Source organism: Callithrix jacchus, chromosome 9 (genome assembly GCF_049354715.1).
Source record: "Callithrix jacchus isolate 240 chromosome 9, calJac240_pri, whole genome shotgun sequence".
NCBI classification, from domain to species: domain Eukaryota; kingdom Metazoa; phylum Chordata; class Mammalia; order Primates; family Cebidae; genus Callithrix; species Callithrix jacchus.
In genome coordinates this window covers 68,186,192-68,208,274 of record NC_133510.1, presented here as the reverse complement: position 1 = coordinate 68,208,274, position 22,083 = coordinate 68,186,192, and the positions used below count along the sequence as shown (strand labels likewise).

The 22,083-nt window shown below is 46.2% G+C and overlaps 1 protein-coding gene across 2 annotated transcripts in view; it reads right to left on the bottom strand.

The window, feature by feature from the left end:
- Nucleotides 1-20,154, bottom strand: part of SMAGP (small cell adhesion glycoprotein) — a 34,006-nt gene extending 13,852 nt beyond the window's left edge. Inside the window, exons 1-3 of one of the 2 annotated variants that reach the window (XM_009003820.5) lie at nucleotides 20,116-20,154; nucleotides 19,565-19,968; nucleotides 18,559-18,630 (exon numbers count right to left, since the gene is read on the bottom strand). In XM_009003820.5, coding sequence (XP_009002068.1) covers nucleotides 18,559-18,630; nucleotides 19,565-19,856 — 364 coding nt within the window. In that variant the 5' untranslated portion in view covers nucleotides 19,857-19,968; nucleotides 20,116-20,154. Of the gene's footprint in view, nucleotides 1-18,558; nucleotides 18,631-19,564 lie in introns of both variants that reach the window. The other variant, XM_017976065.4, reaches the window with a different exon arrangement.
- Between the last annotated feature and the right edge of the window lie 1,929 nt (nucleotides 20,155-22,083).

Sequence of the window (22,083 nt, the reverse complement as noted above, 5' to 3'; positions counted from 1 at the left end):
CAGATTCTGATTCAGGAGATCTAGGGTGGGGCCTGATTTCCAAAGACCACGCTTGTGAAACCCTAAGACCACCATGTGGACAGGAAGCCCAAAGTTGCCTGCTGGAGGATAAGAGGCCTTATGGAGGAAAAGCAAGCACCCCAAGCTCAGCTGACAGCCAGCACCAACTGCCAGACATGTGAGGGAGGCCATTTTGGCCCTTCTAGCCTAGCAGACCTTCCAGCAGCAATGCGTGATTGAAGCAGGGATTGATTTGAAAGTATCCCTCTGACTGCAGTGTGGACAATAGGTGTGGGAAGGTGGGACACATGTAGAAGCAGGGGGTACCCCACACAAGAGCAAGTCACATCTACCAAAGGGGGTGCCTTTTTCTTTTTTGTTGAGACAGGGTCTCTCTCTGTTGTCCAGGCTGGAATAGAGTGCTGTGGTCTCAGCTTATTGCAGCCTCTGTCTCCCGGGTTCAAGTGATATTCCTTGCCTTAGCTTCCTGAGTAGCTGAGATTATAGGCATGCACCACCACACTTGGCTAATTTTGCATTTTTACTAGAGATGGGGTTTACCATGTTGGCCAGGCTGGTCTTAATGAACTCCTGACCTCATGATCTGTCCCACCTCAGCCTCCCAAGTGCTGGGATTACAGGAATCAGCCACTGCACCCGGGCCCTTTTTCTAATTTGCATGACAGCATTGATTGTCTTTGCAGCAGCTCAGTGAGAAAGGGGTGGGATTCTGAATATAATCTGAAGCAAAGACTGACAAGATTGGACATGGGGTGGAGTCAAAAATGAAGGCCTGGAGTTATGTGAGGGGGAAGCCTGCAGGAGGAACACATTTGGAAGAAACATGATTGCTTACTAGATATCAAAGTTCAAATGTCAAGACTAGAATTTTGGGGCTGGGTGCTGTGGTTCACACCTGTAATCTTAGCACTTTGGGAGGCCGAGGCCGGAGGACCACTTGACCTCAGGAGTTCAAGAGCAGCCTGGGCAACATAGTGAGACTTCATCTCTATTGAAAAAAAAATTATATATATATGAAGTTGAAAAGTTATTAGATACTTAAGACCATAGACTGAGTGAGATTGCCCAGGAGTAAGTACAGATAAAGAGAACCCAAGACTGAGCCCAAGGAGACTGGGGAGTAGCAGCCAAACAGCTTTCCCCATGCAGAAATCACAAATGACCTTTACAAGAGAAGTTTTGGTGAAGTGCTGAACACAAACCTATAATTTAGGGTGGGTTCAAGAAAGAAATGGAAGGAGAGGAGCTGGAGGCAGAATATAAATAAACGCTTACACAAAATTGCTCTGTGAAGGTGAGCAGAGAAATAAGGCTGTGACAGGAGGGGAAAGGGAGCTCAAGTTTGTTTTTCGGATGGGAGACATGCCAGCATGTCTGCATACAGGTAAGAATGACTCAGGTGAGAGAAACAACTGATGAGGCACAAAAGTCCTTGAAGGAACAAGATCTAGAGCACAGAGGGGCTGGCTACAGACAGCAGCAGAGACGGTGCCATTAGCAGGAAAAACCAGAGTATACAGGCACAAATGCAGATAGCAGGTTCCTGGTGGGTGGTGGGAGCCTTTGGCAGTTCTCTTCTGAGAACTTTAATTTGCTCAAGAAAATAGGATCTTAACTGGGCCCAGTGGCTTGTGCCTATAATCCCAGCACTCTGAGAGGCCGAGGTGGGAGGATCACTTGAGACCAGGAGTTCAAGACCAGCCTGGGCAACATAGTGAGACCCTGTCTCTAAAATCAAGATTTTTTTTTTTGAGATGGAGTCTTGTTCTGTCACCCACGCTGGAATACAGTGGAACCATCTCGGGTCACTGTAACATCCCCCTCCTGGGTTCAAATGATTATCTTGCCTTAGCCCCCCAAGTAGCTGGGATAACAGGTACGTGCCAACACACCTGGCTAATTTTTGTGTTTTTAGTAGAGACGGGGTTTCACCATGCTGGCCAGGCTGGTCTCGAACTCCTGACCTCAGGTAATCTGCCCCTCTTGGCCTCCCAAAGTGCTGGGATTACAGGTGTGAGCCACCGTGCCCAGCCTACCCAACCTAAAATAAGATCTTAACTGGGCCCCGTGGTTTGTACCTATAATCCCAGCACTTTGGGAGGCTGATGTGGGAGGATCTCTTGAGGTCAGGAATTTGAGATCAGCCTGAGAACAACATAGTGAGACCTCCATCTCTACAATAAAACTCAAAAATTTAAAAAAAGCAACCAATAGCTGGGCATGGTGGTGCACACCTGTAGTTCCAGCAGTTTGGGAGGCTGAGGTGGAAGGATTGCTATAGAGCCAGGGGTTCAAGGCTGCAGTAAGCTATGATTGTGCCATAGCACTCCAAACTAGGTGACAGACCCTGTGTCTCAAAAAATAAATTAATTAATAATTATAAAATAGGATGTAAGATAATCAGTTGAGAGTGAGGATGGCGAGGGGCTTAAGGAGAACTGAAGGTGCTGCATGAGTAGACAGCATCAGAAAACATATAAGATTATTTATAGGCCGGGCACAGTGGATCACACCTGTAATCCCAGCACTTTGGGAGGCTGAGTTGGGTGGATCACCTGAGGCTGAGAGTTCAAGACCAACCTGGCCAACATGGTGAAACCTGTCTCTACTAAAAATATAAAAATTAGCTGGGCATGGTGGTGGGCACCTGTAATCCAAGCTACTCAGGAGGCCAAGGCAGGAGAATTGCTTGAACCTGGGAGGCACAGGTTGCAGTGAGCCAAGATAGTGCCACTGCACTCCAGCCTGGGTGACAAGAGTGAAACTCTGTCTCAAAATAAAACAAAACAAAAGATTATTTATAATATTCTTGTGGACAAGGTAGGGAAATACAGCCTGGCTATAAGGCCTAAGTGAGGCAGTAATAGGTTGTCAAGGAATGAAGTGATGCCAGTCTAGACAGAGATTCTTTCACTGAGGTTTAACCTTAGTCGTTTTTGAGCTGATATTGTTACATCAAATCATGCAAGGGCCAAAATAAGGCCTTTATGTAATTCAAAATAAAAATTGTTAAATCATAAAACAATCATAAGAAAGTCCAAGGCTGGGTGCAGTGGCTCATGCCTGTAATCCCAACACTTTGGGAGGGCAAGGCGGGAGAATTACTTGAGCCCAGGAGTTCAAGGCCAGCCTAGGCAACATGGGAAGACCCTGTCTCTACCCAAAAAAAAAAAAAAAAAAAAAAAAAAAAGCTGATAGTTGAACCATGAGGAGGTTCAAGAGGATTGCACCACTGCATGCCAGCCTGACTGACAGAGTGAGACCCTATCTCAAAAAACACATATTAAACTTAAAATTCTTGGCAAGATTTCTTTTTTTGGTGTTATGCTTTATTGGTGCCTTCTACACAGGCTGAACTGGGTGCCCTTTGGGTAAATGCAGATCCTAAAGATCCAGGGAAGATTCAATAATTTAAATTTTTTGTACAGATGGGGTCTCACTGTGTTGCCCAGGTTGGTTTTGAACTCCTGGGCTGAAGTGATCCTCCTGCCTCAATAACACAAAGTGCTGGGATTATAGGTGTGAGCCACTGTGCCCAGCCCTCACAAATTTGTTAAAGGCTTCAAAGCTAGAGGGGCAACCAGTAAACTGATAAACAGAGACAGATTTCAAATGACTGAAGATATGCATCAAATTGAACAAGATAAGAATTTAACAAATTCCTTGCTCTTAGGTTCAGGAAGCCAACTACTCACAGAGAATGGGGAAGCTAGGGCTTAGCAGCATCATATGTAAAATACTTAAAGGGGGTCCCTAAAAAACCACTGACACCAGAGGATATACTCCAAAACAGCAGCAGGAGCTATTGTGTAATTCTTAATGATTTTAATTTTCTTCTTTTTTTCTTAGAGACAGGGTCTCATTCTGTCATCCAGGCTGGAATGTAGAGATGCAATCATAGATCACTGTAACCTCAAACTCCTGGGCTCAAGCAATTCTCCCACCTCAGCCTCCTGAGTAGCTGGGAATACAGGTGTGTGCCACCATGGCTGGCTAAATTTTTTTGTTTGTTTAGATGGAGTCTCGCTCTGTCATCAGGCTGGAGTATAGTAGCCCAATCTCAGCTCACTGCAACCTCTGTCCCCCGGGTTCAAGCAATTCTCCTGCCTCAGCCTCCCAAGTAGCTGGGACTACAGGTGCCCATCACAACACCTGGCTAATTTTGCCTGGCTAAGTTTTAAAGTTTTTTTGGGGGATGGAGTCTTGCTATGTTGCCCAGGCTGGTCCTGAACTCCTGGCCTTAAGGGATCCTGCCACCTTGGCCTTCCAAAGTGCTTGGATTACAGGTGTGTGCCTGATTTTTTATTTTCTTTTATATGCTTTCCTTTATATTCCAAGTTGCTCACAATGATAAATAATTACTTTTATAATCATAAAAAGTTAAAAATTGCTGTTATTTTAGGCACCAGCAATATAAACATGGTCTAATAACAGAGGGGATAGTACTGCTCTACTTTGCACCACTCCTAGGCTGCTGAGTTCATCTGGGTGTCATGATTGGTTTTTTTTTTTTTTTGGAGACAGGGTCTCTGCTAACTGTAACCTCCACCTCTTGGGTTCAAGCTATTCTCCTGCCTCAGCCTCTCAAGCAGCTGGGAGTACAGGTGGGCACCACTACACCCTGTTAATTTTGTATTTTCAATGGAAACACAGTTTCACCATGCTGGCCAGGCTGGTCTCAAACTCCTGGCCTCAAGTGCTGGGATTGCATGCGTGAGCCACTGCACCCAACCTGGGTGTCACCATTTTGAGGTGAGCAGGCAAACCATGTCAGATAAGGAAAGCTTCAAGAGAAAAAGCCCAGAGAGAAAAAAAGGGAGCCTAGAACCAAAATTCTGTCTTCTAACATGCCAAAGCATGACCTATACAAAAGAATGAACGGTGGAAACTGGAAGAAGACAGATGTCTCCCCAACAGAAGGAAGAGCAAAACTGGACAAAAGCTAGGTGGCATCTTGGAGAGAAAATTCTTATTACAGAATGGCTAATTGAACTAGCTGTGCATCAGAGTCCCTCTCAGCCTTAACTTTTGAATTTTTATAAATTGAAAGTATTCTATTAGAATCCTCACTGAAACCAAATTTTAAAATAAAAAATCTAGACATACTTAGGATGTCTATCTGAAGAGGAATGATTAAATAAATTACAGGCCATCCATTCTGGAAACAGTTGCTAAAAGAATATGGTAGATCTACAATATTACTGGGACAGGATATATCGTTAGATGAAAAAAGCAAATTGCCAGGTGGTATATGTAGTATGACTCCATCTTTGTTTAAAAAAGAAAAGTATCTTGATATAAAAGTTTTAACAACAACAACAAAAAAACACTGCAGGGTGCAGTGACTCACGCTCATAATCCCAGCACTTTGGGAGGATTGCTTGAGGCCAGGAGTTTTGAATCCAGCCTGGGGAATAAAGTGAGACCCTTGTTCTCTATATATTCTTTTTTTTTTTTTTTTTTTGAGACGGAGTTTCGCTCTTGTTACCCAGGCTGGAGTGCAATGGCGCGACCTCGGCTCACCACAACCTCCGCCTCCTGCGTTCAGGCAATTCTCCTGCCTCAGCCTCCTGAGTAGCTGGGATTACAGGCATGTGCCACCATGCCCAGCTAATTTTTTGTATTTTTAGTAGAGACGGGGTTTCGCCAAGTTGACCAGGATGGTCTTGATCTCTTGACCTCATGATCCCCCCGCCTCGGCCTCCCAAAGTCCTGGGTTTACAAGCTTGAGCCACCGCGCCTGGCCATTGTTTTCTATATATTTTTAAGTAACATTAAAAAATACCCCTATGCATATATATGTTCGTACATAGAAAAGGTCTAGAAAGCTATTTTCGGAGGGGCATTTATTACCTTTTAAATAAAAGAACATGCTTGGTGAGGTGGCTCACATCTACAATCCCATCAATTTGGGAGGCTGAGGCCAGAGAATTGCTTGATCCCAGGAGTTCAAGACCAGCCTGAGCAACGGCAAAACCCTGCTTCTACAAAAAATACAAAATTAACTGGGAATGGTGGCATGTACCTGTGGTCCCAGCTACTTGGGAGGTGAGGTGGGAGGATCACCTGAGCCTGGGAAGGTTGAGGCTACAATGAGCTGTGATTGAGTCACTGTACTACAGTCTGGGTGAAATTGAGGCCCTGTCTTGAAAGAGAGAAAAAGAGAAAGAGATAAAGAGAAAAAAAGAAAGAAAAGAAAGAATAAAGAAAAGAAAGAAAGAACAACCAACAACAAAATAAACTAAGTTCAGGATACCTGCTGGCATAAAACGGGGAAATGCCATGTAGCTTTTCTTCCCTTCTCTCCTGTTTCTACCCCATTTCTTTGTCCAAACAAAGGAATAATTATTAAATGGTGCCATGGTCTTTCCAAACCTTCCCTGCTCAGGTTTGAAAAGACCGTAGCACCATTGTAAGTGTAATGTCAAAACAGAGGGACCATAAGATTGAATGCCCCACCCAAATCCTAACCAACAGCAAATGACCTTCAAGATTTATTCTGTTCACTTACTTGGTTTTTTTGTTAACCCAGATACTGGTTGGCTTTTTTGTGGTCCTTGTTTCCAGGCTGAGCTAAATCTCTTATCACTGAGGCATCAGATCTTTCACCACCGGAGTCTGCCAGCCTACTTATTTCCTCTAGACCTGCCCAGTAAAGGGCGGCTCCCCCAGTTCTTTCTGTGGGAAGCCACCCTGGAACTCAGCCCCCTTCCTTCTGCTTTCTCTTTCATGTGCACCAGCCAGTGGGGTGGAGTGAGACCTTAGGAGCAGTACACCGTGACAGAAAGAACACAGGCTCTGCAGTAAATCAGACTTGCTGCAAAATCCTGCCTCTACCATTACTAGCTGCATGGTTTTGGGAAATTTTTTTAATCTTTGAAAATTTCAAGGTGGCTCATGCCTGTAACCCCAGCATGTTGGGAAGTCAGGGTGGATGGATCACTTGAGGTCAGGAGTTTTAAGACCAGTCTAGCCAAATATTGAAACCTGGGTCTCTACTAAAAATCCAAAAAATTAGCTGGGCATAGTGGCACATGCCTGTAGTCCCAGCTACTCGGGAGGCTGAGACAGGATAATCGCTTGAACCCAGGAGGTGGAGGTTGCAGTGAACCAAGATCACGCCATTGCACTCCAGCCTGGGCGACAAGAGCAAAACTCCATCTCAAAAAAAAAGAAAGAAAAGAAAGAAAAGAAAATTCCTTAACTTTCCTGAACTTCAGTTTTTCCGTCTGTAAAATGAGAATAAAACCTGTTTCACAGGATTGCGGTGAGGAATAAGTACAATGAAAAATGCTGCTTTGGGAGGCTGAGATGGAAGGATCACTTGAGGCCAGGAGTTTGAGACCAGCCTGGGCAACATAGTAAGACCTTATCTCTACAAAAAATTATTAAAAAAAAGAAAAATGCTAAGAGTCTAATACAGAGTGAGGACAACCTAGGCAGTAGTGAAGAGAGAGACCCAGGTATCTCAGATCAACTTCCCCTTTTCATTCCTAAGACTGTAAACCAAAGCCCTTTTCATATGTAATTCCTAAGACTGTAAACCGAAACCCTTTTCATATGTTAAGCTATAAACCTAAGATTCTTCCACGTGTAACATCTAAAGTATAAGCATATATAAAGATGGAAGCTTCCTTTGTTAGGGGAGCTTGGCTGTTAGGCAACTATGCCACCTTGCTCCCGGCCGAATAAACTCCTTCCTCTTGTATTCGGTGTCTGAGAGATCCGTTTCCCGCGGCCGCTCCTGCTACATTTTGGTGCACTGGTCGGTAAGTAAGTCTCGGATAGCAGATGGTGGGAAAAAGTCTCTTAGGTGGTTTGCCTAGCCCTGGGAAGCATCCCTGCAGGGGATGCTCACTGGGGTGACACATCCTGAGAGCACTCCTGGGCAGGTATTTCCCTGGTGGAAAAGCCTCGCCAGAGCGGAGCAGGGAGGCCCTGCAGTGTGGATCCACCCAGTGGTTGAACACCAAGGAGGAACAAGCATTTGGGGAATTCTGGCTCACTAAATTTGGTTAAGATTGAACCCGGGAAAGTAGCCACCCCATTTTGGGTGGAAGCACAGCCTGATCACCCATGGATGCCAGATTGGCACACTGAAAGGTAGCTCTCTGTAACCTTGGAAGCTTTTGCTTATGGTTTTGAATTGGAAGGAGAGCAATGGGATGTCTGTGTGTGTGGATGTGTGTCTGTCTTGTCGAGCAATTTGTTTTTTGTTTTTAAAAATTTATTATTACTATTATTATTTTTAAAGATGAGGTTTCACCATGTTGGTCAGGATGGTCTTGAACTCCCAACCTCAGGTGATCCGCCTGCCTTGGCCTGCAAAGTGCTTGGATTACAGGCGTGAGCTACCACGCCCGGCATCTTTGAGCAATTTGTAAGAAAAGATTGAACCTGGGAAAGTAGCCCACCCATTTTGGGTGGGAGCGTGGCCTGATCACCCACGGGTGCCTGATTGGCACACTGGAAGGTAGCTCTCTGTAACCTTGGAAGCTTTTGCTTATGGTTTTGAATTGGAAGGAGAGCAATTGGATGTGTGTCTGTGTGTGTGGATGTGTGTCTGTGTCATCGAGCAATTTGTAAGAATTAGAGACAGCCACATAAGGCTGAGTGAAGAAGCCTCTGGATGTTGTAAAAGGATTGAAGTGAATGTAAATCAGAGAGTGCTCTGTGCTGCGTCTTGCTACAAGGGAACTGCTGTGAGTGAACTAACACTCTCCTAACTGTGGGAATTCTTTATTTGAAGTATTAATATGGGTCACTCCCAATAGCAAGCCCACCCCTTTAGAAACCATGCTGAAAAATTTCAAGAAGGGATTTAGTGGGAATTATAAAGTAACTATGACACCAAAGAAGTTAAGGGTTTTATGTAGAAAAGATTGGCCAGCATTTAGGGTAGGTTGGCCCCCAGAGGGGACCCTAGACAGGCTCCTTGTCTCCAAAGTAAGGCATAAGGTTATATACAGTGAGCTAGAACACCTTGATCAGTTTCTATACATAAACCCTCTGAAGTGGCTAAGAGAGCAGGCAGCGACTGTTTTAGTAGCCAAGGGACAGACTGCTAGAAACCACCATTCCCCTCGCCGCCGAGAAATGTGAACTCCCAAGTCCAGGCAAATTCAGTGGCAGAAACAGGCAGGATTTGCATGCATGAATATTTCAGTTATTGAAAGTAGCTCACCAGCCATTTGTAAACCAAGAGGCGGTAAGCCAGAGGGAAAATCATAGGGAAAGGGAACGAAGGCTCAACGGAAGGCTGACTTGATAGCTGCTGCTATGAGAGGAACGCCCCCAAGAGCGTGGAAAAGGTGGGGTTCCTGGAAAGCCCCACAGTCTGCCCACCTGCACCTGCAACGTGATCAGTGTGCGTTTTGTCAAGAAATAGGACATTGGAAAAAAAAAAATGCCTACAGTTAATGGGAGAACAGGGCGATCCTAAGCACAAGGATCTGGATAAAAAGTGAAGGGGCTCTGTTTAATCTAATGGAAGGGCCACTGGACTAAAAGAGAGTGGGGCCGGACTCATATGCCCCTAAAGAGCCCACAGTCCAGATGTCAGCCTTGTAACCCCCATGGAAAAAACAGAATCAATATTGTTAGGGCTATTAAGGTATTAAGAGAACAGACTTTCTTGTACTTAATGGACTGCCCCTGCCCCCCTTCTTGGGCAAAACCTGATGTGCAAATCGAGGGCCACTATCCCATTCAAAAAAAAGAGACTCCCTGCAGCTAAAAATGCCTCAGGCAGGGGTCACCAAGGCTCTCATTGTCCCTTGGGAAGGAGGGTGGAGCCTTCCTAGCCAAAAGCAGAAGACTGATATGGTCACCCAGGCCCGTGCAGGGCTTGCATGGCTTTGCACCCAACTCATACACGCAGTTGGGATTATTGCCAGCAGTGGATAGTTGGTTCACTTAATAGGACTTAAAGAATCCCTCCTTAGCATTGGACTGGCCTCGGAGAGTCAAAAACTATTTGCATTTCAATGGCAGAAACCCAGAAGCAGGTGTAACCACTCAATACACCTGGACCCAGCTTCCCAGGGGCTCAAAAACTCTCTCATCATCCTTGGGGAGGCTTCGGCCCATGACTACTCCCCAGAAGCTTCTTGCTTGCACGCTGCCCCCATGCTGATAACCTTCTATTGGGACACCCCACGGCAGTTGGGTGTGCAAACAAATGCCTTACTTCAGCACCTGGAGGACTGTGGGTATAAAGTGTCTAAAAGGAAAGCCCAGATTTGCCAAAAAGCAAATGTAAGATCTGAGGCTCACCATCTGGAAGGGGGAATGCAGCACAGAAGCAGAGAGGAAGCAAGCTGCTTGCAAAGTGACAGAACCTGAGACTAAAAGGCAGGGGAGAGAGCTCCTGGGACGGTGGGTTTTGTAAATTGCGGATTTCCAAACTTCACAGTACTAGCCAAACCCCTCTATGATGTGACAAAGGGGGGAGACAAGGAGCCCTTTCAATGGGGATCCGAGCATCGTCAGGCCTACCAGGGACTGAAAACAAAACTAATGTCAGCTCCAGCTTTGGGGCTGCCTGATTTAACAAAGCCCTTCACATTATGTGTGGCAGAAAGAGAAAAAGTGGCAGTTGGGGTCCTAGTCCAAACACTAGGACCTTGGCCCAGGCCTGTAGCTTACCTCTCCAAGCAGCTGGATGGAGTTTCCAAAGGATGGCCCCTATGCCTAAGGGCCCTGGCAGCAACTGCTCTGCTAGCACAAGAAGCAGATAACCTAACTCTGGGACGCAACCTAAATATCTCACACAGTAGTGACTCTAAGGAATACCAGAGGGCACCACTGGTTATCAAATGTTAGGCTGACCAGATACCAGGGCCTGCTATATGAAAATCCCCATATCACCATTGAAGTCTGCAACACCTTGAACCCCGCCACTTTGCTCCCAATGTCAGAGGGTCCCATTGAACACAACTGTATTGAAGTCCTGGACACAGTCTATTCCAGCAGGCCTGATCTTCGGGATCAGCCATGGACAGTAGCAGACTGGGAGTTGTATGTGGATGGGAGCAGCTTTGTCAATCCATGAGAGGACAGATGTGCAGGCTACCCCGTGGTAACTCCAGACACTGTAATCGAGGCCAAATCCCTTCAGGACACCTCGGCTCAGAAGGCTGAACTCATCGCTTTAACTCAAGCCCTAGAGCTGAGTAAAGATAAGGTTGTAAACATTTACACTGACTCTTGATATGCCTTTCTGACTCTCCAAGCATACTGAGCACTGTACAAAGAGAGAGGCCTGTTAACTTCCGGGGAAAAGAAATAAAGTATCAGCATGAAATTTTGCAGCTGCTAGAAGCAGTCTGGAAGCCCCGGAGGGTGGCGGTCATGCATTGCTGAGGACATCAGTGGGCCCACACCTCCGTGGCCCTGGGAAATTCCCGAGTGGATTCAGCAGCTCGTATGGCAGCATCTGCCCCCTACCGAATAGCAGTTACAGCCCTGCTGATTCCCCAGATCCCTGATCTAATACCTACCTGACCAATCCCACAGCCGTAAAGGTAGAGGGAATCCCAGCCTGAATCCACCACAGCTGTGTAAAAACCAGCAACAGCTGAGACTTAGACCAAGGCAAAGACTGTGGAATCACCTTAAAAAGGACAATAAGCCTTACTCCAGCCACATCGGTAAGCTGGCCGGTCCACACATGGCCAAATCGTGAGGAAATTAATCATGGGACTTGTTCTTCTTAATATTTGGACTTGCACAGTAGGAACATTAACTAATTTTGAAGAATGCCCTCAGCATGTACAACAGGTGGGATGTAAAAGTTACTGCCACTCTTTTGTCCTGCAGTTCTTATAAATGTACGGGGACACAGAACGGAACCTGTTTATATAACGGTACTCAGTATAAGGTGTGCAATCTGTGAGATGGACAGGCAGCTGTGTCATAGGCATCATTAAGCCCTCTTTCTTCCTATTATTTGTTAAGACAGGTGAGCTGTTAGGGCATCCAGTTTACTCCGATAGGGAGAAGAGAGACCTAAAACTAGCGAATTGGACAGATGATGAGTGGCCACCGGAGAGAATTATTGAGTACTATGGGCCGGCCACATGGGCTGAAGATGGCTCATGGGGATACCGGACCCCTATTTACATGTTCAACCAGACCATCCGATTGCAGGCTATTTTGGAAATACTCACTAATAAAACTGGCAAAGCTCTGTCCCTCTTGGTCCGACAAGAAACTCAAATGAGAAACGCTATTTATCAGAACCGGCTGGCCCTAGATTATGTGCTAGCAGCCAAAGTGGGAGTCTGTGGAAAATTCAATCTAAACAACTGCCGTCTGCACATAGATGACCAGGGGCAAGCAGAAGAGGACACTGTGTGAGACATGACTAAACTGGCACACGTGCCTGTACAGGTGTGGCACGGATTTAACCCTGAGTCCGTATTTGGAGGTTGGTTCTCATTCTTGGGAGGATTCAAAACCCTCATCATAAGTGTTATAATAATAATAATAATAATAATAGGTGTTGGTTTACTGCTCTCTTGTCTACTCCCCCTGTTCCTTAGGATGATTAGGGGATTCATCACCATTGTAGTTAGCCAAAAAATGACATCATAAGTGTATTATATGAAACATTATCAGTCGGTTTCTTCAGAAAATCTGGAAAGTGAGAATGAAAGTGAGACCTCTCTCTAATAGTATAAAGTGGTGAGGGTCTCAAAGAAGGGGGTGAAGAGGGAGACCCAGGCATCTCAGATCAACTTCCCCTTTTCATTCCGAAGACTGTAAACCGAAGCCCTTTTCATATGTAATTCCTAAGACTGTAAACTAAAACCCTTTTCATATGTTAAGCTATAAACCTAAGATTCTTCCATGTCTAACATCTAAAGTATAAGCCTATATAAAGACAGAACCTTCCTTTGTTAGAAAAGCTTGGCTCTTAGGCAACTATGCCACCTTGCTCCCGGCCGAATAAAGTCCTTCCTCCTGTATTGGGTGTCTGAGAGATCCGTTTCCTGCAGCCGCTCCTGCTACAGTAGCTGGTGCAATTATCTGGTGGTAAGAGATGAGCTTTACCTGGCAGGGTGGGCAGAGCCCACAAGGCACAGTTGCACTCTGCTGACTTACATACACACTGGGCAAAACAGGCACAGTGCCCAGGGCGCACAATGCTTCTAAAGGCCCTTGAAAATGTTTTAAATGATTTCTTTTTTTTTTCTTTGAGATGTAGTCTTACTCTGTCACCCAGGTTGTAGTGCAGTGGTGTGGTCTTGGCTCACTGCAGCCTGGGTTCAAGTGATTCTCCTACCTCAGCCTCCTGACCAGCTGGGACTACAGGTGCACACCACCACACCCGGCTAATTTGTATATATATATTTTTTATTTTTCTTTTTTTTCGAGACAAAGTCTTGCACTGTTGCCGGAGCTGGATTGCAATGGAGTGATCTTGGCTCACTGCAACCTCTGCCTCCCAGGTTCACACGATTCTCCTACCTCAGCCTCCCGAGTAGCTGGGATTACAGGTACCTGCCACTGAGCCTGACTAATTTTTATATTTTTAGTAGAGATGGCCAGACAGGTCTCGAACTCCTGACCTTGCGATCTGCCTGCCTCGGCCTCCCAAAGTGCTGGGATTACAGGTGTGAGCCACCTCACTTGGCCGATTTTCATTTCTTTTATAATCAGAAGGAAATGAATCAAACTTTTAGGTCAAAGAAATATTAAGATTCTTATATCACTCAATTACTAATTATAAATGTTAATTATATATAAATAAAAATATTAATTATATATTTCATTAGTATTATCATATTCTTCCTTACACTGATGTGGTTGTAAAATCCAATTTGTAATATCTGTTTTAAATGAAGGAGGAGCCCACAAAGACAAAAGTACTCAGGGCCCAGGAAAGTTATAATATGGTCCTTACTTTCAAGGCTCCTGGAGGATATCTCCACTAGGAAGTCTTTATAGACTGGGGAAAAGGGATGTGAGGGAGGAATAGGTGGGAAGGTGGGAGAAGAGAGACGCCAAGATAGGGGTGGAAGGAAAGAGCTGATCCTTAGTGATCCCACCATTTAAGGTATAAGCTTTCTTCCTGTCTGTGATTTATCTTTTGTCTGTTCCTGTCTCTGAATTTACATTTGCTTGGACCTAGTGGGTAGGAGACTCACCTAAAACACTACTTTACTCACGTCACTCACTGGATCAAGAATGCAGCCAGGTGAGGCAGCTTATGCCTATAATCTCAGCAACTCAGAGGAGAGGCGGGAGCATGGCTTCAGGCCAGGAGAGTGGCCTGAGCAACATAGCGAGACCCTATCTCTACAAAAAATTAGAAAAGTAGCCAGGCGTGATGGTGCATGCCTATAGTCCCAGCTGCTCAGGAGTCTGACGTGGAAGGATCCTGCAAGCCCAGATGTTAGAGTCTGTAGTGAGCTAAGACTGAGCCACTGCATTCCAGCCTGGGCAACAGAGCAAGATCCCATCTCTTTACATATATATGTAATTTTTTTTTTTAAAGACAGTGTTTCACCATGTTGGCCAGGCTAGTCTTGAACTCCTGACCTTAGGTGATCCAAGCGCCTCGGCCTCCCAAAGTGCTGAGATTACAGGCATGAGCTACCACGCCCAGCCGATCCCATCTCTTAAAAAAAAAAAAAGAGGGCTAACTCAACAATCAATTAAAAAAATTTTTTAAAGGATATAAATATACAACTGAACAACAACAAAACAACTCAACTAAAAAATGTGACCGGACTTGAACAGTCATTTCTCCAAAGATATGCAAGTGGTCGATCAGCACATGAAAAGACGCACCACATCACTATCACTAGGGAAATGCAAATCCAAACCACAATGAGATCACTTCACACACATTATAATGACTACCATCAAACAGAAAGTAACAAGTGTTGGCAAGGTTGTAGAGAAACTGGAACCTTTATGCATTGCTGGTAGGAATATAAAATGGTGCAGCCACCGTGGAACACTGGATGGTGGAGTCACAAAAAAATTAAACACACAATTACCACATGATATAACAATTCCGCTTCTGAGACTACATCCAAACAACTGAAAGCAGGTTGTCAAAAGATATTTGTATACCCATGTTTATAAATGCATCAACAGCCAAAAGGTTGAAGCAACCCAACTGTCCATCATAGATGAATGGATAAACAAAATGTAATACATGCATACAACAATATTATTCAGCCTTGAAAAGGAAGAAAATTGTGATGTGCTACAATACAGATGAACCTTGAAAATATTATGCTAAGGGAAGTCAGCCAGACGCAAAAGGACTATGGTATAATTCTACTTACATGAAGTACATAGAGTAGTCAAATTCATACAGACAGCAAATAGAATGGTGGTTGCCAGCGGGATGGGGAGTCAGTGTTTAATGGGTGTAAGGTTTCAGGGTGGGAAGGTAAAGTTCTGGAGATGGATGGTGGTGATGAACGTGAATTACTTAATACAGTAGTTCCCCCTTATCTGCGGTTTTGCTTTTACAGGTTTCAGTTACCCGTGGCCAACTGCAGTCCAAAAACATTAAATAGAAATTTAATAGAAAAAGAAAATTCCAGAAAGGAACAATTCATACATTTTAAATTATGTGCCGTTCTGAGTAGCGAGAAGAAATCTCATGTCCTGCTCGTCCTACCTGGAAAGTGAATCATCCTTTTGTATCCATGCTATAAATGCTTAGTAACTGGTTGTCACAATATCACAGCCCTTGTGTCCAAGTCACCCTTCTTTCACATGATAATGGCCCCAAACCACAAAATAGTGATGCAGTTTGGACCTGCCAAGAAATGCTTCCTAAGTGAAAAGGTGAAAGTTCTTGACTTAATAAAGAAAAAGAATTGTATACTGAGGTTTCTAAGATCTGCAGTAAATAAGATATTTTAAGCGAGAGAGACCACTTTCACATAACTCTTATTACAATAATTATACTTGTTCTATTTTATTGTTAATCTCTTACTGTGCCTAATTTATAAGTTAAGCTTTATCATAAGTATGTATTCGGAGGAAAAAACATAGTATAGATGGGGTTTAGTAGGATCTGAGATTTCAGGCCCCTACGGGGGCTTCTGGAATGACTCCCTTGTGGATCAGCAGGACTACTTCACCACTGAACTGTCTGCCCAAAAAATGGCTAAAATGGTAACACTTGTGCTATATTTATTTTACCATAAATTTAAAAAAATAATAAAAGGCTGGCCGTGGTGGCTCACACCTGTAATCCCAACAATTTGGGAGGCTAAGGTGGGCGGATCACTTGAGGCCAGGAGTTCAGGACCAGCCTGGCTAACATGGCAAAACCCCATCTCTACTAAAAGTATAAAAATTAGCCGGGTGTGGTAGCACACACCTTAGTTCCAGCTACTAGGGAGGCTGAGGCAGGAGAATTGCTTGAACCCAGGAGGCAGAGGTTGCAGTGGGCGGAGACTGAGCCATTGCACTCCAGCCTGGGTGACAGAGCAAGACTCTGTCTCAAAAAATAAATAAATAAAAGAAAAAAAAAATAAACAGCTCCCCTCTGCCGAGGTTCTAATCCCTCAGCTAGCTACCTCAGCCAAGGTATCACCTCTTTTTCCTTGTGGGCAGGCTTACTCAGGAGGTCCTCTGCCCTCCCCCTTCCTGAACATCCTCCAGGATAAATCGTCTCGGTGACTTTTCACATGGTATGAGGTGTTCTACCTTTACCTAGAGCAGATACACATGAAAACGTATTCTATCCTTCTCTAAGATACCTGCTGTGCCCATTTGTAAGAACTTTGTCCATCTTTCAAGGGCAAGGCTCAGATCCCCTCCCTCACTCACTCATGAAGTCTTTGCTGACCCATTTCTCCCTTCTACTTCCCCCACCCCTTTTTTCTGAGATAGGGTCTTGCTCTGTTAACCAGGCCGGAGTGCAGTGGCATGATCTTAGCTCACTGTAACCTCCATCTTCTGGGCTCAAGGGATCCTCCCACCTCAGCCTTCTGAGTAGCTGGGACCACAGGTGTATACCACCATGCCTGGCTGATTTTTTTGTAGAGACAGGGTTTTGCAATGTTGCTCAGGCCTGTCTCGAACTCCTGGGCTCAAACAATCTGCCTGCCTTGACCTCCCAAAGTACTAGGATTACAGGCATGAGCCACTGCACCTGGCCATTTCTCTCTTTTATCTCTTCTCACCAGACAACTAAAAGTCTGAAATGTGTGCATTACCAGTCACAGAAGACACTGTCTTAGACTTCCATTGCTGTCAGTTACCTGTTTCCACATCAGTAAAAGCAGGGAATGTCTGTCCTAACGACAAATGTGACTGTATAGGAAGACAAAGGTGTATAGACCAACCAAGGGTTTGTTCCTCCCTCTCCCTAACTAGCACATGCTGAAAACAGTCAATAAATAACTGATAGTTTCTTCGGCCCAGCCTCATAATGAACCAAAAGGTGGGCATCCATTCTCAGAGTGCTGAGCAGTAGAGCCCAGCCTCAGCACACCTTCAGGGAACAATGGGGGTTTTGATGCTGGGTCTGTATCAGAATGGAATTAGAAAGCCAGTAGAATCCCTTTCAAGAAAAGATGGGTTTCTAACAAGCACCCAGTACTAATAACCCATGTGACTGAGTGCTTACCAGATACTACACACTCTTCTAGATGTTTTACATGGATTGTCTCATTTAACCTTCATAAATCATAAGATAGGTACTATTTTCCCTATTTTGTGAATGATGAAACTGGAGCTTAGAGGTTAGAAATACTATCCTTAGCAGGTTTTTAAGAAAGGATTTCACTGTTACCTTTAAAGATTCCTTTTCCACATTTAACTATAAGGGTTTCTGCTACATTCTCTGCCATAGCTATAAATTATTAAAGGAATGAATGTAAAGCCCTTCCTTTAGGCTTATAAAATAACCTTCCTTCCTTCCTTCCTACCCTCCTTCCTGCCTTCCATTTATTTTATTTTATTTTTAATGGGCTCCTGCTCTGTCACCCAGGCTGGAGGGCAGTGGCACAATCTTGGCTCACCTCTGCCTCCCAGGTTCAAGCAATTCCTGTGCCTCAGTCTCCTGAGTAGCTGGGGTTACAGGTGTGCACCACCACACCCGGCTAATATTTTTTTGCATTTTTAGTAGAAATGGGATTTCACCATTTTGGCCAGGCTGGTCTCAAACTCCTGACCTCAGGTGATCCACCTACCCTGGCCTCCCAAACTGCTGAGATTACAGGTGTGAGCCACCACGCCCAGTCTCTTTCTTTTTTTCTTTTAAATTAGAGATGGGTCTTGCTGTGTTGCCCAGGCTGGTCTCAAACTTCTGGCCTTAAGGGATCCTCCTAAGTGGTAGTGCCAGAACTGGCCCACATCCATGAGACTTCAGATTAAAACCGAACTAAGGAGCACACTCTAGCTGCCTCCTGCTTCCTCCCAGGCCTTTCCCCTGTGAGGCAGGCAGAGAGAGGTGGGAGTCTTCCCACTTGGGCTGAGGCTTCCAGGAATGGTCTGGGGAAGGGTATGTTGAACAATTCTCTTTCACTGGGATTAGGCAAGGCCTTCACCTACCTCTTGGAGAAGGAGTGGTCAGGAGGCTGGTCATTGTCACTAGCGGTTGAGTTCCTTGGAGAAGAGGCAGATCTGTAGGAAGAGGGGCAAAGACAGGAATGTGGCGGGTGGGCCCCTAGGGCTTTGAGTCCTGGAAATCCCAGAAAAGCCTCTGGCGCCAGGTTTTCCTAGGCCCCTTCCCCCTTTCCTCTTGTTCTCTTCTGATTTCCCTGAATACTCCCTCAGGCTCCAGGTACCACGCTCTCCCCTGGAGCAGGTCTGAGGCCGCATGGACTTGCGGAGGTGGGTGTTACCTTCGTACGCTCTCTCCGATCCTCCCACTGGGCCACGAAATTTACCTAGGACATCTCTCAAGGCCTGAGAAAGTCAGGCAAAGGTTCGCAAATCAGTGGCGGACCCAGTTTCGCCAAAGCGCGGTAACAGGTACCCTGGGATTCCACAGCCCGGCGTTCTGGTGACGCCGTCCACCAGGTGTCAGGAGAGGGCCGGGAAGCTCAGGATCCGCGCCCAAGTTCCGGAGCGGAGGGGCGCAGCACGGTAACCCGGCCGGGACCGGGAGGCGAGGGCCGTGGGCTGCCTTCTGGCCCGCCTGGGACGCCGGGCTGCCACGATGGGCCGCCCCCTCCGGGCCTGCCTTCGCCGTTCACGGCACCGTCCGCGCACAGCCTGCCGAGCCTCACTTGGCCCCAGCCCGGGCCTCGAGCCCGGGAGACCCTGAACGCCCCTGCGGACGCGGGGTGGACGCGGCGAGCTGGGTCGGTTCTCACCCCGCGGCCCCGCCCCCGGCCCCGCCCCGAGCCCTCCGAGTTACCAGCACCTGGCGGGCGCCCTGCGCTGCGGACGGCGGGTGTGTCCCGGAACTGCGTTCCTGCCGCCGGGACCCTCGGCCCCAGCCGAGCGCTGAACTTCGGCCGCTTCAGGTTTCAGTTCCTGACGCGGTCGAGGTGGCTGCTGCGAGTGTGGACTACCCGGCTCTGCGGCACCCCCGCCCTCCCCTCGTGCTCACCTTTCCAGTCCGACGGGCTGCCGGCGAAGGGACGGCGCCGCTCCGCGCGTCCTTTTGAAGTCGACGGGGGCGGGCACCGCGGAGCTGCGGAGGCCGGCGGAGGCCGACCGAGGACCCCGAGAGGAGGGAGCCGCGGCGGCGCGCGGGGTTGGCGTAGAGGCCGGAGGGGGTGGGGGGCAGGCCGACGGGGTGGGACAGGAAAAGTGGAGAGAATCCGCCCTCTGCAGGTCCCCTCGGCTCCCTTGGGAGGAAAGGCTGCCTGCTCTTCTCCGATTGTCACTTTACCCTCCATCCGGAGCCGCTTCCTCTCTTGCCCCGAGGCGATGGTGGAGGACGAGATTGGAGCCGCGGGCTAACTGGGATCCGTGCCATTTCCCTGGGCTTGACATTCTCTGAATTTTCAGCTAATGTGGAAAGTTACATTTATTTGCGTTTGTTTATCACTTGCTCGCATAGGTCTGTGTCCCAAAGCTCGGCAGATGAGCGAACTTAGCCAGCACACCCCAGGCCGTGAAGCAGGGGGGTGAAGCGGGGAGAGCCACAAGCCTCACCTGGGTCTTCCCAGCTGGACGTTCTTGTGGAGCAGCACTGAGCAGCGGTCAGGAGTGTCATGGACTTTGTATTCAAACAGCCCCAGCTCCTCTGCTTGCTAGCTGGGTGTCTTTGGGCAAATTACTTAATATCTCGAAAATCTGTTTCCTCATTCCTAAAATGCGAGGCTGAAAGTGATCATGCCTATAAAGCCATCTCATATCCATGGTTCTAGAGCATGGTGAGCACCTCAATTTGAATAATGAGTACGATGCTTTAGCTACCTCTTGACTCACTCGTTTGCGGCAGGAAATGTTCCCAAATTAATCAGAAGAATTCAGTGACTAAGAGGATGTAAGTATAGAACACAGGCACTGGAATCAGCTCTGCTGTGTGGTCTTGAACAAGTTGCTTCTGTTTCATTTCTCTTACCTGATAGAGTGATTGTCAGGACGAAATGAGTTAGTAAATATATACTGTAAAGCATTAGAACCTTGCCTGGCACATAGTAAGTGCTCAGTAAAGGCTATCTATTGTTACCTTGGCTTCCCGTTTAGGATTGGAACCCTGTGATTATTCCTTCCCTCCCAGTGATACAAACTTCTGTACTTACTGACTTCCCACTCCTGTGCGTTTTGTAGGTTTGTGAACCAGTATTTATACAGAAATACTTCCTATAGGAAGGCATCATCAGATTGTGCATATTAATCCAGGGAACAGACTGAAAGAGAAGGTCTCAGAGGAGAGAGGCATAAAGGGAGAAAACAAAACAAAGCCATAAATAAAGCAAGAGTAGTTGCTTTTATTCCTAAAGTGTTCGTTGATAAAAGAAACCAGAGGGCCGGGCGCTGTGGCTCATGCCTGTAATTCCAGCGCTTTGGGAGGCTGAGGCAGGTGGACCACCTGAGGTCAGTAGTTCAAGATCAGCCTGACCAACATGGTGAAACCCCTTCTCTACTAAAAATACAAAAAGTAGCTGGGCGTGGTGGCACACACTTGTAATCCCAGCTACTTGGGAGGCTAAAGCATGAGAATCGCTTGAACCTGGGAGGCAGAGGTTGCAGTAAGCTGAGATGGTGTCATTGCTATCCAGCCTGGGCAGCAAGAACAAAAACTTCATCTCAAAAAAACCAAACACAAACAAAAAACAAAAACAGAGAAGGAAAACAACAAAAAAGTGATGGAATTCATTTTATGTAAATGTATTGTGAGAAATATATGTAAATATATGGATGGGAAAATGCTAATCCCACCAAGAAAGGCAAAGAAAGTGACATGCTGGCTACACATATGTAACTTAATAAAACAAAGGTCAGCCTGGCTTGTCCTCAGATAAGAAAATATCCAAGAGAAAAGGAAATTCAAATCCTGGAGGGCTAAATCCAAAGGAGGACAATTGCTGGCATTGACATACTCTAGCTGATCACACTGATCAGGAAATCCAGGAGAGGTTGAGATCATTCTTGTACCTGGGTTTGTCTCTTTCACATTTTCTATTATCTGTTGAAGATTGTTTAGAACTACAGACTCAGAAGCTATCTGGCTCAGCTGACTACTGATTTGCTGTCACGTTCACAATTTTGACAGTTGTTAATAATGTTCCCTCAATAAGCATCTTTTTATTTCTCTTTAAAATGTAACCAGCAGGGTGGGGTGGCTCATGCCTGTAATCTCAGCACTTTGGGAGGCCAAGGCAGGCGGATCACCTGAGGTCAGGAGTTCAAGACCGGCCTGGCCAACATGGTGAAATCCCATCTCTTCTAAAAATACAAAAATTAGGCAGGCATGGTGGTGCACGCCTGTAGTCCTAACTATTCAGGAGGCTGAGGCAGGAGAAGCGCTTGAACCTAAGAAGTAGAGGTTGTGGTGAGCTGAGATCACACCACTGCACTCCAGCCTGGGCAACAGAGCAAGACTCTGTTTCAATAAAACCCAAAAAATCCTAAATAACTAAAATAGTATAATTGGATTGTTTGTAACACAAAGGA